This window comes from Aulonocara sp. 'chitande type north' Nkhata Bay, linkage group LG19 (assembly GCF_057382095.1).
Source record: "Aulonocara sp. 'chitande type north' Nkhata Bay isolate Kocher_YH1m ecotype deep benthic linkage group LG19, A_spYH_male_GT1.1, whole genome shotgun sequence".
Classification (NCBI taxonomy): Eukaryota; Metazoa; Chordata; class Actinopteri; order Cichliformes; family Cichlidae; genus Aulonocara; species Aulonocara sp. 'chitande type north' Nkhata Bay.
In genome coordinates this window covers 28,571,136-28,587,448 of record NC_141362.1, presented here as the reverse complement: position 1 = coordinate 28,587,448, position 16,313 = coordinate 28,571,136, and the positions used below count along the sequence as shown (strand labels likewise).

Below are 16,313 nucleotides of genomic sequence, written 5' to 3'. Positions count from 1 at the left end.
AAAGCATTTTACCTCAAGCTGTGCTAATGCGGAGATCAATATTGCTAGCTTAAGTTTTATTGCAGTAAAGGTAAACATTTAACCCATATCAAATGTGGAAAATGTCAATTGTAAATGCAAATTTAATGTCATAATTCACTGTTTGAGTCATCTCAAGTTCGCTTTTTATTGATTTAATCCTACAGGGAGTTTTAAGTACAGTTAAAAATTCCTCATTTTTCCTTTTGTTTATAAGCACCAAGTTAAAAAAAAAAATTTAAAAAAAAGAAAAGAAAAGGGCAAAGGCTGAACTTGGTTTATAAAAGGTTTTATTTATGTTAACATAGCCGATACATACAGATTCAACAGACTGTTCAACAAGGCTTCTGGGGGGGGGGGGGGGTGTCTACAACTGAATGAATAGCAAAATAGTGGTCCAAATCTCTAGTGACAATCACTGGACAGACTAACATTTCACCCCTTCTAGGATGTGTACAAACTTGCATTGGAAATGGATAAACTTGACATTTGGACAGGTTTGTGTTACAGCAGTTTCCCATGTCAGTCTGAAGATGCACAAGACCCAGAAGATCAAGGTGGCCTCTCTGCTGGAGGATGAGGAGGACTGACATTATAAATAAATCAGAATATAACAGACTGGAGTGTGAACATCTACTTCAACATCCACATCTCAGTCTGGTTTTCCTTCTGTGACGTGAAATTTACAACGAGAGAAAATAAACAAAGTCCAACTAGTTCCCAGTGGACATCAAGTATCAAGACAGTGATGCATTAAGGACATTACAGGAAACTTCAAGTCTCATCACGGTGTATGAGTGATGAAAAGACAAGTTCACTGAAATTCAACCAGCTGTCCATCGGGGTCTAGTGCATGGACATCAGAGTCCTCGACATCCACAAGCTGGCTGCCTCTGAGCGCTGTTCTCGAACTCGCCACACCAGAGAGGTTTAAAGGAAGTGATGCGCATTAACAACTTATTATATTTAGGAAGTGTATCAACACCACAAGGTTTAAGAGACAAGCATGTCCCTGAATTTGATCACACGAGGCCCACTATTACCCACCAAGTATAAATGCTTCATCAGACCCAGGACAAAGTGAGGGAAGTTAAACCTGTTGCTGGGCGCCGGTTTAGCTCAGTGTGTCGAGCAGGCGACCACATGCCATAAGTCTGAGAGCGGCCGGCCCGGGTTCGAATCTGACCCACAACCCTTTGACGCATGTCTTCCCCTCTCTCTGCCCCCGCTTTCCTGTCCTTTCTTCACTGGGTGTATCAAAATAAAAAGGCCAAAAAAATTAAAACTGCTATGTAGCAACAGGTGTACTACAGTAAGATATACAAGGAAATTAGTATGTGTGTAATATTTGTTATTGGAACAAAATACAACCATTTTATGAAGTTTAGCTTTCCAGTTGTTTTGCCTCTAATTGAGGTAGGGAATCTGATATCATGTTGAGCTAGCATTCACGGTAAACTGCACACAAAGGGGATGGCTGAGACCACAAAGTACAGGAATGGAGGGTTCTCTCTTGTGTCCAAATCAAGTGTGTGTTTTTGTCGTTTCTCCCCCCCATATTAATACACAACCGTTTTCAGCAATGTTTTCATGGTAGAATGTTTAAGTGGAGCATTTTAAGGAATGAAGGATGTATAAAAAGTTGTTGTTTTTTTTCCTTTTATTTTTTGGAGTCAACCCCAGCAGCATGGGCTTGGGCTTCTTAGTTCGACGGCTTGGAGCCCTCTTCTCCCTCTCCCTCTTCAGTGGCGCTGTCTGATGTCCATAACTATGGGAGGGGGAGAGAGAGACAGAGAGATTTAAGACAGGCAAATATCCAGATTCATTCACAGATTATGATCAATTTAATGAAAATTTACTGTATTGTACACACTAAAAAACAGGGACACTGTTAAAAGGCATTTTTAATTGATTGGGTGGGGTCCAACACTTATCCGAACACGCAACCTGACAGTCTCAGCCATTTTATCATGAAGGGATACGGTTTTGAAGAATGACATGTTTCTTTTAAGCCAATTAAAAGTAATCGTGACTTTATAACCTCAATGTCACACAACATGCATAAGCCAAAGACAAGTCATGCTCTGGCCTTTGCTACACTGACTTGTCAAGTGACAGAAAGCCTTCTTCCCCTCAGCACACAGACTGGCTGGATAACCACAGGAAGTCTGTGCATGTGCAGAAATAGCCGATTCATGCTTATGCTTGCATCTTTCATCAAAAAGGATCTGTACACTGCAGATTTGTCACTTGGGATAAAGAGTAATGGTATTTAAATGTTTGTGGCTAAGTATTGATTGTTTTTTCCAAACAAACCTTAAAAAAAAAAAAATTAAATTACAACACTCCTTGTCATACATTGGGGTGGGACACTGGAAAAAAAAAATAATAAGGCAGCTGCCCAAGCAAAGTTGTTTTATGGGTATCTCGATGCAAATTAACAGTCTGGGTTATCACTGAAACTGCAAACTGAGTGACAGCACTGCTTTAAGACATCCTTACTAGTTGTGATCATACTTTGTCAATTTTCTTTAAAGGAAAAGTTTACATTTCTAATTTTTGCAGGTTGTGTGTCTTTTCCCCAGATGTTTGTAACTCTTTGTAAGAGTCAGTGCACACGATTCAATGGCAATATATGATATACATCTTTAAGCAACATATAAGATGTCTCCTGTACAGGGAAGGAGGAAGAAAAAAGAAAAGAAAAAACAAAAAACAAAAAACTTACTACTGTAGGAGTAATAGGAGCTTAACCAGCGCTAACATATTACCTTGCCTTGGTGCGACTTAGTGTTTAACACATCAGTTTTGTTGTTTAAAAAGCACCAAAGTCACAAAACCAACAACCACAGTGATACACACCAAAAAAAAAAAAAAAAAAAAAAAAAAAAAAAAAATTCCCCTTCTTCTTGCTTGAAACTTGAATTAGAAATTAAAAATACTGCCCAGCAATATTTTAGGTGTGGCTGAACATCAGGTTCATGACACTGAAACAACTATGATACATTCGGTTCAGTGAAAACTGTTTTATGTCAAAAGAGTAAAGCACTCACTGTCAGGTTATCTCTGAGGAGCTGCATGATAAGAGTGCTGTCTTTGTAGGACTCCTCTTGTAGATTGTCGAGCTCTGCAATAGCATCATCAAATGCCTGCAAGTGCAAAGATAAACAGCAACACTTAGAACTGATCCATTTCCAGCTGTTTACAACTTAAGACCTCAATTAGTTGTCAGATTACTATTAAAGTCTGTACCTGTTTGGCCAATTCACAGGCTTTTTCTGGGGAGTTCAGGATCTCATAGAAGAAGACCGAGAAGTTAAGTGCCAAGCCCAAACGAATGGGATGTGTGGGTTCCATTTCAGCCTTGCTGATGTTAAATGCTTCCTGGTATGCTTGCTGTGAGCTTTCAATGGTATCTAAAGGAAAAAATAAATCATTTGTGTAATTATCAAAGTTCCCAAACAAATCCATTGAACAGAAATTGTTCAACTTAAAGACTACACTCCACTTTCAGCAGGAGGCAAAACTGTAAACTTAAATAAATGAAAACTTACAAATGCTAGTGTGAGAATAAAATAACCGTAGTACTGATGTTAACTCACTTGTTTTGTTTTCTCCACTGGCAACTTCAGCAAGGTATCTATAGTAGTCACCCTTCATCTTTAGATAGAAGACTTTGCTCTCCGAATTTGAAGCATTTTTAATTAGATGGTCCTCCAGCAGTTTCTGTGAAAATAAATGTGAGATTAATTTCAAGTTTACAGACCAAATACTGAACAGCAAAACTTCAGTATGAATATTATTTATTGAGCCCCAAGTTAAAAGATATGAGGATTGCAACATTCAACACCACTGGATGAGCAATGGTTCATCCAAGTGTCATGCTGGCCTACATCCATTAGAAAGCTCTCCTGCCTTTGCTCTTTACGAGTACATTCTGTATCCATCAGGAGTCAAGTGCATATGCTCACACTGTCATTTTGAAGGATCATTTTACTTTGTGGTAATTTCAGCTGAAGTTGCTCCAAATTGCACAGAACCAGGCCAGGCCTCTGGTGTGTCCCCAGCTGTCTTCTGCCCCAGATACTTGCATTTTGTGCAAGGACTGTGCAGCATGGTTTCACATCTTATTGCTGACACTGCCGTTATTGCCATTTTGAAACAGCAATGGCATTGCTTATAGGCTAGAGATTTTCTCAGATATTTTATAAGGTACTATGTTTTTACAATACTCCCATTACAATGGTCCATTTGCACCCCCCCCCCATTTTAGCACATGCAGTAAAGACTAACAATGAGCATCTTGGCACAGATAACAAAGAAAACTAAGAAAACTAATTAAATCCACCTCATCTGAATTTGAACAGTTTAGATGATAACTACATCTGATATAGTTATGGTAAGATATACAATCAGGTGCCCAAAGTTTATTTCTTTCAATAAAAATAAAAAGCTACATACAACCCACATTAACATAAGTTAACCATTTGTGTGGGCTATACATAACATACTGGGGTAACAGCAGAAACTACAAGCTGATCATTTCTCCACCTGCATGTTATGCCTAAACAAACTCCATCCCGACTAGTGCTGAGAGGTATACGGTAATGGTTTAACGGTATAAAATTTTTGATTTTTTTCCCCATATACCACAATCCCCACAGAAATTCCATGAGCAAAGTCTAGGGAAACAGAAGCTCTGGCTGCAATGGATCATTCCCATAATTACTACTTGAAACCACAAAGTTCAGAAAAGACCCATACTTGCTCCATGTGCATACTGCATACTCATTTAAATAAAAAAAAAAAAACAAAAAAAAAAGGAGAAAGAAAGAAAATGCTGTCCATCTCTAGCTGGCAAATTCAGAATCTGCCTGAAATTGAATCAAGTTTGCGAGAGAAGGAAACGCGAGCCCTGATGCTCAGTGGCTAGTTTACAGCTACCTTCTCCTTTCTAATTTCGTATGGGTTTTTTTTGGGGTTTTTTTTATAAATAAAGCCAAAGTTCTTTAACTTACTACTTGCCTAGAGCAATAAGCTTTGGTTGTAAAACCATCTTAAGCTTTAAAAACTGTACTTGCAAACTACTTTTTGCAGTTTTGAGTAAATAACTAGTTACTTAAGACATAAATGACTCCTTTTTACCATCCATCTGCAACAAAGACCAATGTAGAAAGTCTTACCAACCACATCTAGCCATTTTGCTTACATTTTACTTAAAACTTTATTTTTAGCTTTTTAAACTGTTAGTTTTAAATTTGTATTTGCGTATTTTTCCATTTACCAATTGCCTTGCTTTGTGCAAATATTGCATTTAGCTACTAGATTCTATTTCCAAGTTAAATTACTATCAACTATTACGTTTCGGTCACCTAACAGTATTTTCCCCAACTTCGTGATGATTAAGCTAGGCTAAGTCATTCATCTTTGAGTGGATATGTATAGAGGATTACTTTGGCTAATCTGTCAGTGAAACTCACATGGCTTAACCGATTGAAAGTGCAGATTAACTGTTTGACTAAATGAAAAGCTTGATACTCTGCAGACAAACATCAATTTTACCTACAACTTCCGTTTTAAAATTTAAACCGTTTTCAAACAAAAAGGTCCATACCCGCCATTTCCAAACACGCTCAGCTGAAACACACAAGTGCTAAGCGTTCCTCTTTCATTGCATATTCTACACAATAGACAAGAAGAGTGCATTTCCCTTCAGAGCTTTCACACAAAGCTCTGATTTCAGTCACCAGTGCTCACACACACACACAGCATGGTGTTTTTACATTTAATCCCAACTGTGCAAGTGTCTTCACATTTTTAATGTGAATTGATGTGCTTTCAGAGTATGGGCGGATCCCTTATCATTTCACTATTAGCTGCAGGGTGTTTCCTTTACTTTTTACATAGCAAAGGTTAATCAGGCAGAATAACGCAATGTGTCTGTGTCCTCCCTTTAGAATATCAAAGATGCCTACACTGGAAATTAAGAGTTTTGCTGAAGGCTTTAATTTTTTTAGACTGTGTACAATTTAGGGTTTAAAACTTTTCAATAGCCTGCATCTGCTCAGCTGACAAGCCTATAGTTGTGTTTTAAAGCTCTAAATGCACATGCGTGAAAACCGGAGCAAAGCATCTCCACACCTCTGCTGTCTGCACAGTGAAAAGTCTAGCACTTGTCACTGTGCAGGAAATCAAATAAGGCGGCACATAAGCAGCTTACTCGTCTATTGCCGTCTTTGCTCTTCTTTGTGGGTGCATTACCAACTTGTAAGGCTTCAGCAGACAAGTTAAGGCATGAGCACTGACACGCCCTTCTCTGCTGACAGGCCCTCAGTCAAGACTCAGTAGGGAGAAAGCTGAAAGCTGAGTCACTGCCATGCAAGCGCACATCCTCATGAACACGCATGGAAGATGGTGGAAAATGAATGCTTTCTACGTCTTTGCAACACATTTGAAAAAGGCATCAGCTCAGAAAAATTATTTCAATCTTATAACTAAGGTTTCACTTTGATCCCCTCTAATCCATTATCAAGGCCAGCTAGAAACAATGTAAAGAACCAATCTGTGATGTAGCATTGGGTTAAGTAGTAAAGCATACTCCAGCAACTTTGTAATGATAAGCCTTGAAATGCAGCAAGCAAAGTCTGAGAAGGTATTTAATTGGACTGGTTTTAATAGGTGGATCTGCACAACAAAGGATGACTTTTTTTTTTTTTTTTTTTTTAAACCAATCAAGCTGAACTTGAGGAAGAGTGAGGCATTTCTGCATGTATAAATGGCACCAATAATATTATAGACTACACTGACTATCATCTACAGCATACATGCAGTGCATTTCCTAGGTTAAGCCTTTACCCATTTAGACACACCTTTTTGGTGCAGCTAATCTGACCTTTCCTCAGTTACAGCACACCCTCACAAGTTTAAGCCCATTGTTTGAAATCCAGATTCCCAAAAGACAGGAACAGTGGGAGGACAACAGAATACTTCCTTGTCCCCACTGGTTTTAGAGTCCATATTTACAGGACAACTTACAGGAAAGAGCATTGAATTCAATTTAAAAAAAAAAATAATAATAATAATTTTAAAATGCAAAATTAAAATGTGTGTGCGTATCATATTTAGATCTCAGGTAAAAAGTCTATTTGCTTAATTAAGTGCATTCTTAAAAGAAAAAAAAATCTTGTGGAAATCTCTCCTTACAACAAAACACATCAAGCATTTGCCACTCCCCTCAAGAGCAAACGTAGATTCTAAAAAAAGAAACGCTGCAGTTTTAGTCACCACTAACTAAAGTTGGTTACAATAATTATAATTTAGTCAGCAATAAGACATTACAGCTTAGCTTCCAGAGTACATATTCCAAGACTGTGGTCTCCATCTCACATATAAGCAACATGCGCTATGCTGCGCGATTTAAAGAAAAAAAAAAAATAAGTACAATTAAAAATATATATACACTTTACCAAAACACATCTGCAGATTTCATCCAGTTCTGATTCCACTTTCTCGCGATATTCTTTGACCATCTGCTGCTTCTTTTCGCAACCCTCGGTCTTCAGTCCGATGCTGGATATCACCCTCCATGAGGACCGCCTCGCCCCAACCACGTTTTTGTAGGCGACGGACAGCAGGTTCCTCTCCTCGTTTGACAGCTCCTCTCCCATCTCTGTAACAGCCTTCATACATTCTGCCATGTCGTCGTAGCGCTCAGCCTGCTCTGCCAGCTTGGCTTTCTGGATAAGATCCGTTTTAGCCATAGTTTATATATTTATTGAAGCGAGAAATGAGAAATCCCGGGAAGGTGAGTGACAGTCGAGGACTGTTACGCTTTAGAATGGCCGTAGGATGGGATGGACTGTGGCAATCCCCACAAGCTGCGGAAAGACGTTAACAATTAGTACGATGGGACATATCAATATACAACTGGAGGACAAGATATCCCAACGATAATCGTAACGGGGCGTAAAAACGGGTTTAAAATAGCACAATTTTTCCAAACTGAACGCGTTAAATCGCTTTAGCGTACAGAAATTTCCGATCCCAAACATAAGTAACCTGTAGTGTTAACAGTAAAGACACTTGATCTCGCTATACGGTTCTTTTAAAGCTGCGGTTTGCTGCGAGCATCGGAAGTAGGAGATCTACTGGCAAGCCCGTCTCACAATTGAACCCGCCACAAAGCTGTCTGCTGCACCTAGCTAGCGAGTTAGCAAAAGAACTAGCTGGCTACAACGGCCACTCCTTTCATTATGAAAAAAAGTCACTAGTTCCAGAAAAGCCTAAACGTACCCACAACGTGTCACTAAAGCAATCCACCACTAACCGTATATTTTCCAGGAAAAAAATAAATACTCACTGTTGCTGACCTAATGAAGTCTAAATTTTCTCCCCAAAATGCTCCGTTATGAGATAGTGACTAGAAAGGAGAAGAACGGCGGTGGCAGCAGAAAAAAACCCAACTGAACTGCTAAAATAAAGGGGGGTGTGGGGGGGGGAAAGTCATCTGAGTGTTGACTCTCCAATCATAAGTCCGTCTCGCATTTGATTGACAGGAATAGTAAGCTCTGTAAACCTGTAGCTGTTTAGCGCGGGGGGAAAAGGCGGGCTTATGGTGGTAGTTTGGTTGAGCGGAACGCTGCAGAGACTGAGGCCCACGGGGTTTCCTCCAATGAGACCAAGGGATGAAGACGTCATCGCATTGCCATGGTGATGCTTATCCAATCACGCCCTTGCCTTCCACAAGCTGTGGGCACTGTAGGCGGGTGTGGTTCTGGCTTTTTTTCATGACTAGAAATTTGCCTTTTTAAGTGTTTTGGATAATATTTCATTGGTTCTTTCTTATTTTAAAGAAATCACTTGAGAACTTGAGTCGATATCTGCACATTTTAATTACTGTGGCTAATTTCTGTGTTGAAATCTATCCAGCTTTAAATCCAGTAGGCTTTAAATCCAGGCATAAGTATGTCAGTTAATCAAATAGCAATGCTGAATCCACTTTCACATATGAAGACAAGTCAGCAGCCTTGTTTATTTTGATTTTCATTCTGCTTTTTTGCCTGGATTTAAGCTACTTCAACTGTCACCAGGATTGATTTAAATGATTTAAATATCATCTTTAAAACTCCCAGTAATGCCCTCTAACAATGGAAGAGATTATTCTGCAGCAACTAAATAAAGTTGTTGCTTTCACATGGTAAAAGAAAGTGATCAGCTTTTGACTGAAGAAAATGGGATTACACTTTTATGACCGCATTAATTATTATACAATAATACAAAGATACAGTGCAAAGGTGTCTTTGCTTTTGATGTCGAGGACAATACAGAATAGGCTGAGTGGGCTTACGTAATGTGTTGAAAACCTTGTGAGGCTGCTCTCATCTAAAACCTGTATGACAGCTGATAACAACAGATAACAGCTCGCTCTCTCTCTCTCAGTTTCCCTGACACTTAAAAAATGACTATGATCTGTAGTTTACCTGATACTTCTAATTTTGTATCTGGGCTGGGCTTGCAGTGCAAATTGTCTGTCAAAAATGACTTTCCTTACTTACCTTGTATTAGTTGATTTGATTTCTTGTATGTTTGACAAGCAGTAACATGTCAAAACTTCAGTTTCCCAATTGACCACTTAAGACCAGCTCCAAATTATAGTGAAAATCTCATGAACCTCCATTTTACAATGCCGAACTAAACAGCAAAATTAAAGGTGTTTAAAGCCTTCAACAAAAGACGTTTCTTTTTTTTTTTTTGTTCTTTTTTTAAACTAATTTCCAGCTTCTAGATAACTGAGCTTTTAAGCCAGGGTGAACTGTATGTCAGCAGTAACCCTTGTCCCGTCTCCCTCCCCCAACTGGCTGAGGCAGATGACTGCCCCTCCCTGATCCTGGTTCTGCCAGAGGTTTCTTTCTGTAAAATGGGAGTTTTTCCTACTCACTGTAACCAAGTGGGGGTCTGGTTGTTGAGGTTTTATCTGTATTATTGAAGGGCCTTTACCTTTTAATATAATGTGCCTTGCAGTGCCTCCTGTTGTGATTTGGCACTAAAAAAAAGAAAAAAAAAATTGGTAACCTGTTGCATCGCCCACAGGGGCTTCAAGAAACAGTGTACTGCTTTGCATTTCCTTCATCACTTTCATGTCAAACTATAACATAGAAGCTTATCATATTTGATACATACAGTTTTTTAGACTTCTACATCATCAGTGTGATCTCTTTTTTTTAAATGCCAGATATAACAAACATGATATAATTAAGTCATATATGTATATTAAAATTGAATTCATTTTTTAAAACAAATTTGTCAGATGGTTCAATAAACTCCCCATTTTCAAATATTTCTAGCAATTATTTCATATTTCAGGTTTTAACGGGTAAATTTCAGACCAAACCCAATTCTGGCAAGTGCTGGTGTCAAGAATTGCTACCTCACTTTAACTACAGACTACTACAAAACTACATGACAGCTTAGTTTAATGTGTCCGAGTGACACATTACAAACACTTATGTGTGCATTTTTTTTCCATTGTTAAGCAATTGTGTGTTTTGAATGAAAGTCTGGTAACATTGTTTTTTTGTTCTGCTAAAAGACACTAATTAAATCCCCTCTATTGGCCAAATATTTGGGATTTTCCTCGCCACACCTACTGCACTGATGCACCTTAATCATCAAGATAGTTATGTAACCCTGCACAGGTCTACCCTTTCATCCAAATATGGTCACATCCCGATTTAAAAATCTTTTACATATAGTCTGTGTACCTTAGTCATATATATGAGTGGGTTAGTGTAGATGCATTAGTTACCACTCCTAACAGACCTAAAGCAAGCTAACGGGGCCTTTTAATCCAAGACATAAATGGAAAAGGTCAGAACAACAATTGAGCAATAGACACTTTCTTTCAGAATCTTAGCTTTTAGAGGTCTTGTTTTTAGAGGTCTTGTTTATAGAGTCACAGGCGATTAAAGGAAGATTTAAGATCACGATTTATCATTTATAAAAACATAATGCACTTTCTGGAATGTGTCACAAATAGCTGAATCTCTGAGTATTTCAGTGCTAGATGTTATTACAGCTAATGTCAAATATCGACATATATGCAAACATAGTGAATATGAGATTTAAACTCAAATTTATCCATATGTTCTTATTTTATTAGAACTGTAATAACTGTTCATAGTTTTTTTTGCACTTTCAGCATGCCTCATGGAGTACTTTTTAAAGTTTCTGGTTCCTATTAAAATCACAAGCTTAAAAACAAAATAATTTGCACAAACATGCCTGCTGGGTGTGAACATGGGCTAAGCAAACAGATGGCCCTAGGATTTCAGTTAAATTTAGTCACTCACGCTCTTTAGCTAGTGCTTTACGATGGACATGACAGTAATTCTAGTTCTCCAAAATCACAGATTTTGGACAATCAGAGCTTCCTTCGCCCTTCATCTGCTCTCTTTAAACACAACATGTGTGCTAAAATAGGCTATTGGTAGAAAATGTACTCCATTAAAGTCAGCTAATCTGTTTTACTATACAGGTCCTCTGTTCTTAGAACCAGCAGCAGATGGGAAAGAAAAAGAAGAGGAAATGTCTTTCAAGATAAGCATGCCATGTGGATAAAAAAAATGTAAAACACATCTTTGTGTTGTATTAAGAGCTAAAGAGGAGTTTGGGATATGTACTGATGGCTTTTGTCCTTCTCATTTGCGTGATAGAAAAGAGAAGGGCTTTTTTTAGGTTGCAGCATACCCTTCACACAGTGTCCTCGAGTTTCTTTTCCCTTTCCCACGTACTCTGCTTTCATAACGCTCAGTACCTGTTCTCCCTCCCAACCCTGTTTTCACTCACCCTGTGGTTCTCGACTGACTCAGCCTTTCCAGGGATGCCCAGCAGTCAAACATGCTCAGACACATACATATGTACTGACTAAAACAATCACACTGCTGGTTCATCACTCTTTGCTCACCAAGTGTGAGTTAAAATATTTATTAACTGTGTTTTCCCAAGCAGTCCAATCCATACATACATGCGCACATATACAAAATGCTATAGTAACCACAGTCATGAATCTCTGACCTCAAAGCATTATCTCACTACAGTGTGCCACAACCCCCCGCCCCCTGCTACCGCCTTTTTTTTAAGCCAGCTGTCTTGTGATTGGCTGCCTCTGGCTTGAACTGTGGAGATGGGCTGTGTGCATATCTGCCCTCATTGACATCATGTGGACTCGAGTCACATGACTTGGACTCGAGTCAGACTCGAGTCATTAATTTTATGACTTTAGACTTGACTTGAAAAAATGTTCTAAGACTTGTGACTTGACTTGGACTTTTACACCAATGACTTGGGACTTGAATTGGGCTTGAACCGGTTTACTTGAAAAGACTTGATATTTTACCCCAAATATAAAATTTAACATGCATATTATATAGAGATTGAAAATGTGACGTCATTCACGGGTAGAACCGCAAAGGATTCTGGGAACTCGTGGCAAGCGGTACTAGCGCACGCAGGCTTTCAATTAAAATCAGTTATACAGCGATAAAAAGAAACACAAAAATGTCAAGAAGCTGTTGTATTATTAACTGCAATAGCCGGTCGCATGACAGCCACGGGAAGCCGACGGGTAAAGAGATCGGTTGTTATCGGATTACGTCGTTGAAGAGAAATTGTTCATGTTTCCGAAGTAACAAAGACGCGACGGATGGCCTGGATTGCAGCCATTCAAAGATCAAATATAACGTCCCAGAACACTCCAGCTCACAGGTTAGTCTGCTCCAAGCATTTACACGAAGGTCAGTGTTTTTTAGTAGTTAATACGTCACTTTCATAACATAATTGGTGATATAGGTTACAAGCAAGAACAGAAATTGTCGCGCTATGCTCCTTTATTTATTGTGCATAAATAGTGAATTGTCCTGACACAATATTGCGTTTCGCTTCTGTTATTATGGTACATTGACAAAAACATATACTTTTATTCACAGGATAAAACAGGTTTTTTGTATCACTAATTGTCCAGTACGATTACAGCATACAATATTATTGTCACTGCTACATTTCTGTGATGCTACCAGAAATTATTTCCACTACTAATTAATTACCGTTGAGCTCAAAGGTCCTATTAATAAACGGTTAAGGAATGTGTATTTATGACGACAATTTGTGAGACTGGTAAACTTACCTTTGTTCGTACGATGGTCTTTCGTTCTACACGGTGCATTTCAAGGTCCTGTACCCATCCGTCGGTAAACTGTACCTGGGCTTGTTGCAGTGACCTGAAGTTACTAAACTTCATGAGTGTGTGCACTCACTCCAAGAACCGTATAATTATAAATATGCATATAAATATGCTACGATGAGATAGCTGACTTCATCTAACTAGCAAATGTTGTCCAGGCTACGTTGGTGATACAGTTTTTTTTAATGTGTATGATATTTTTGTCATGCGATTTTAAAGCTGGTCCTACAACCGCATCCAAGAATAACATGCAGCTTATCTCAGAACTGTCGGTGAAAATTATTCTTGGAGCTAGGTTTAATTGAGCTGCATTTTAAAGAGGTGCAATTTCACAATTTGTGTATATTTTCTAAGTTCACTATTTTGTCATGTGTTGAGAAAAACACAGATTTAAAAATTACATGGTCTAATATTTACATTTAGCATATAACTGCAACATTATTTTTTCGTTTGTTTTTTTTAAAGACTCGAAAGGACTTGAAATTCAAAGTTTCAGACTTGTGACTTGACTCGGACTTTTACACCCGTGACTTGAGACTCGACTCTGACTTGCCTGACATTACTTGAGACTTGACTTGAGACTTGAGGATAAAGACTTGAGACTTACTTGAGACTTGCAAAACAATGACTTGGTCCCACCTCTGTCATATAGAGGCAAGAGTGGAAATGAATTGCCTGAAACTGATCATTCGAATCACCATATGAGCACTCTGTCACATGACAGGAAACAAAAAGCCCAACTGGTCCCCTTTAATGAAGATAAATATGGACCTTCAAACAAAAAGTCCATATTTGATTTAACACTTACGCATTGCCTCTGTAGGTGACAAATAAGGTGGCTATTTTTGTCTTTAGAGATGCCACTGTTAGATGAAGTGTGTCCTGTTCACAATAGACAAGATGCTATAAAAAGCACTGGTTAAAAGGTTGGGAATTCCCATAGCTTCAGCTCTAGTTTTGAGCTGTCTCTACCCTGCAGTGTGGCGGCTTCTCTTGCTCAGGTTCACATTTCCTGTTGCTATATCCGATATAACGAGCAGCCACAATGTGAAGTTAGGAAAAAATATAACTACTATACTGTAGTGGAAATGTTTCATTACTCTAAAAACCTAGTCCAAAAACTGAGACTTAAACCCAAGCCTTATACCAGACCTCAGCTTCAGTTCTCTTCAGAAAACAAGTAATATATTCAAGGTGCTGTGAGTGCGACTTAACTACAAGGCTAACTACAAGGCTAATATGTCACTTCTGCAATTTTTAAATCTAATCAAGTCTTTTTAGTCCAAACAGGCTTTTAGTGTAGTGAATCCCCGATAAGGCTTTAGCATAGATTTAGAGTTGACTGTTGCTATGCGATGACAGGATATAGCACCTGAGCAGCCCTGTTCACACCAAGCTGTGTCAGTCAAGAAAATGTATGACAGCTCCTGTTGCTCTCATTTCTTGAAACGGTGGTCAAAGTTCATCTTTGATCTGTGATCTGTGTCATTTACGCAAGAGACTATGATTCAAATCCCACAGAGACACTTTTTTCCCCTCAGACTTTTCCTCTCAAAACCTTATGTGATGCAGGCAGAAATCATCCGTCCAAGTGAAATATATACAAAGTTGTGCTGACTGTTATGAAAAAGAGGATAACTGGTGTCTTGACCTTGACTAGCAGCCAAAGGGAATCCAAGCCCAGTGTTCAGAATGAGATCATAGCGCTCCCAGTCTGCAGTGCTTCCTAAGCACAAAGACCTTCCCCGGACATACTGAAGTAAAAAATGCAGTTTTTGATTTTGAATTCAGGCTGACTTTGTTTGATATCACACAGAATTGTCCACTCAGTCTGGCACTCAGCTTGACAACAACATTGATACTGTCCATGGCGCTGATTGGCTAATTGTCAGTCCTCCCACAGCACTTATTGAACAGATTGTATTTTTAAATTGAGAAGCTGTAATTTCACATCAGAATGCCCAATCAGTCAGTCGGTGTATTCAGCAGGGTAGATGAACTGAAAAGGGAAGAATTTCACACACTGGGCCTTCTAACTAATGCATTCATTGAATTTTGTAGATTCCCTTTTACACTGTATTAAAGAGGAAGTCGGAAGGGATAGCATGAAGCCAGCAAAATATTTTAATACCCTTCCCCATAAAGATTAAAGCCGGTGTAATTCAACCTTGCTGTAGTATAGATTGTGTGGAGGAAGCAAATGGTGTTACACAACAAGCGGGCTTCCAAAAACTCCCACCCAGGGTGCTACAGTACCGAAGACTCAGCCAAATGAAACAGAGATAAGAGTAGGCTGAAGTGCTCCTCTTTCTCTCCCAGTTGCCATCTGTCTCTTTTTCATTGTTTCATCTTCATGGGCTCTTTTTCATCCATTTATTTTTGCTTTATTGTTGCATGGAAAGTTGGAAACACGCACATGGTATTAACAATTAGCACAAACATCTACTTATCTGTGTAAAAAGCATTGTTACTCTGTGTTTGCAAGGTACACGCCCAGCTACCAACACCCTGCATGCATATTCTTAGGAGAGGAGACAGAAGGGCTGATGGGCTTCTGTGTCGACTTGCTGAGTTGAAACGTGACCAACTCTGCACAGGAATGCAGCCAAGAATGAAAGCAGAGGAGAGAGTGAATGCTTTCTCCCAGGAAGTGCGATTACGAGGACGCGTGTCTTCTTAGGGGAGAGGCGTTGGTGTCCTAGTAGGAATATATTTTTCAGTTGTACCACAAACCAAAGGCTCTGCATGAAAGTATTTTCTGTACACATCCACCTTCTGTTTAATCCTTGGACCGATATGTTTCCTGTATAAACATATTATTCGTTTGGATGCATTGGATGTGTCATTCTGGGAATTTTTGTCTAGCATGCCAATCACATCCTGCTTGAATCTTGCTAGAGATTTGTAGTTCAACACAGTGAGCATCAAGTCTGTATTCTTGTGATTGTTAAGCTGCTTTTATGCAGTTAAAGGATTGATAGAAAATTGTCATTAAAAGAAAAAGTAAAAATAAGCTGTTCTGTATTTGTTCATCAAAAATGTTGAGCAGAAATGTTAG

General features: G+C 38.8%; 1 protein-coding gene across 1 annotated transcript; it reads right to left on the bottom strand.

Annotated features, from left to right (window-relative positions):
- Nucleotides 1-291: 291 nt before the first annotated feature.
- On the bottom strand, nt 292-8,529 carry LOC147307244 (14-3-3 protein zeta-like). Its single transcript, XM_086275998.1, has 6 exons — nt 8,378-8,529; nt 7,485-7,895; nt 3,621-3,744; nt 3,271-3,434; nt 3,072-3,167; nt 292-1,786 (listed from the first exon to the last, which is right to left on the bottom strand). The coding sequence occupies exons 2-6, from the start codon at nt 7,776-7,778 to the stop codon at nt 1,721-1,723; spliced, it is 744 nt and encodes a 247-aa protein (XP_086132124.1). The 5' UTR covers nt 7,779-7,895; nt 8,378-8,529; the 3' UTR covers nt 292-1,720.
- Nucleotides 8,530-16,313: the final 7,784 nt, after the last annotated feature.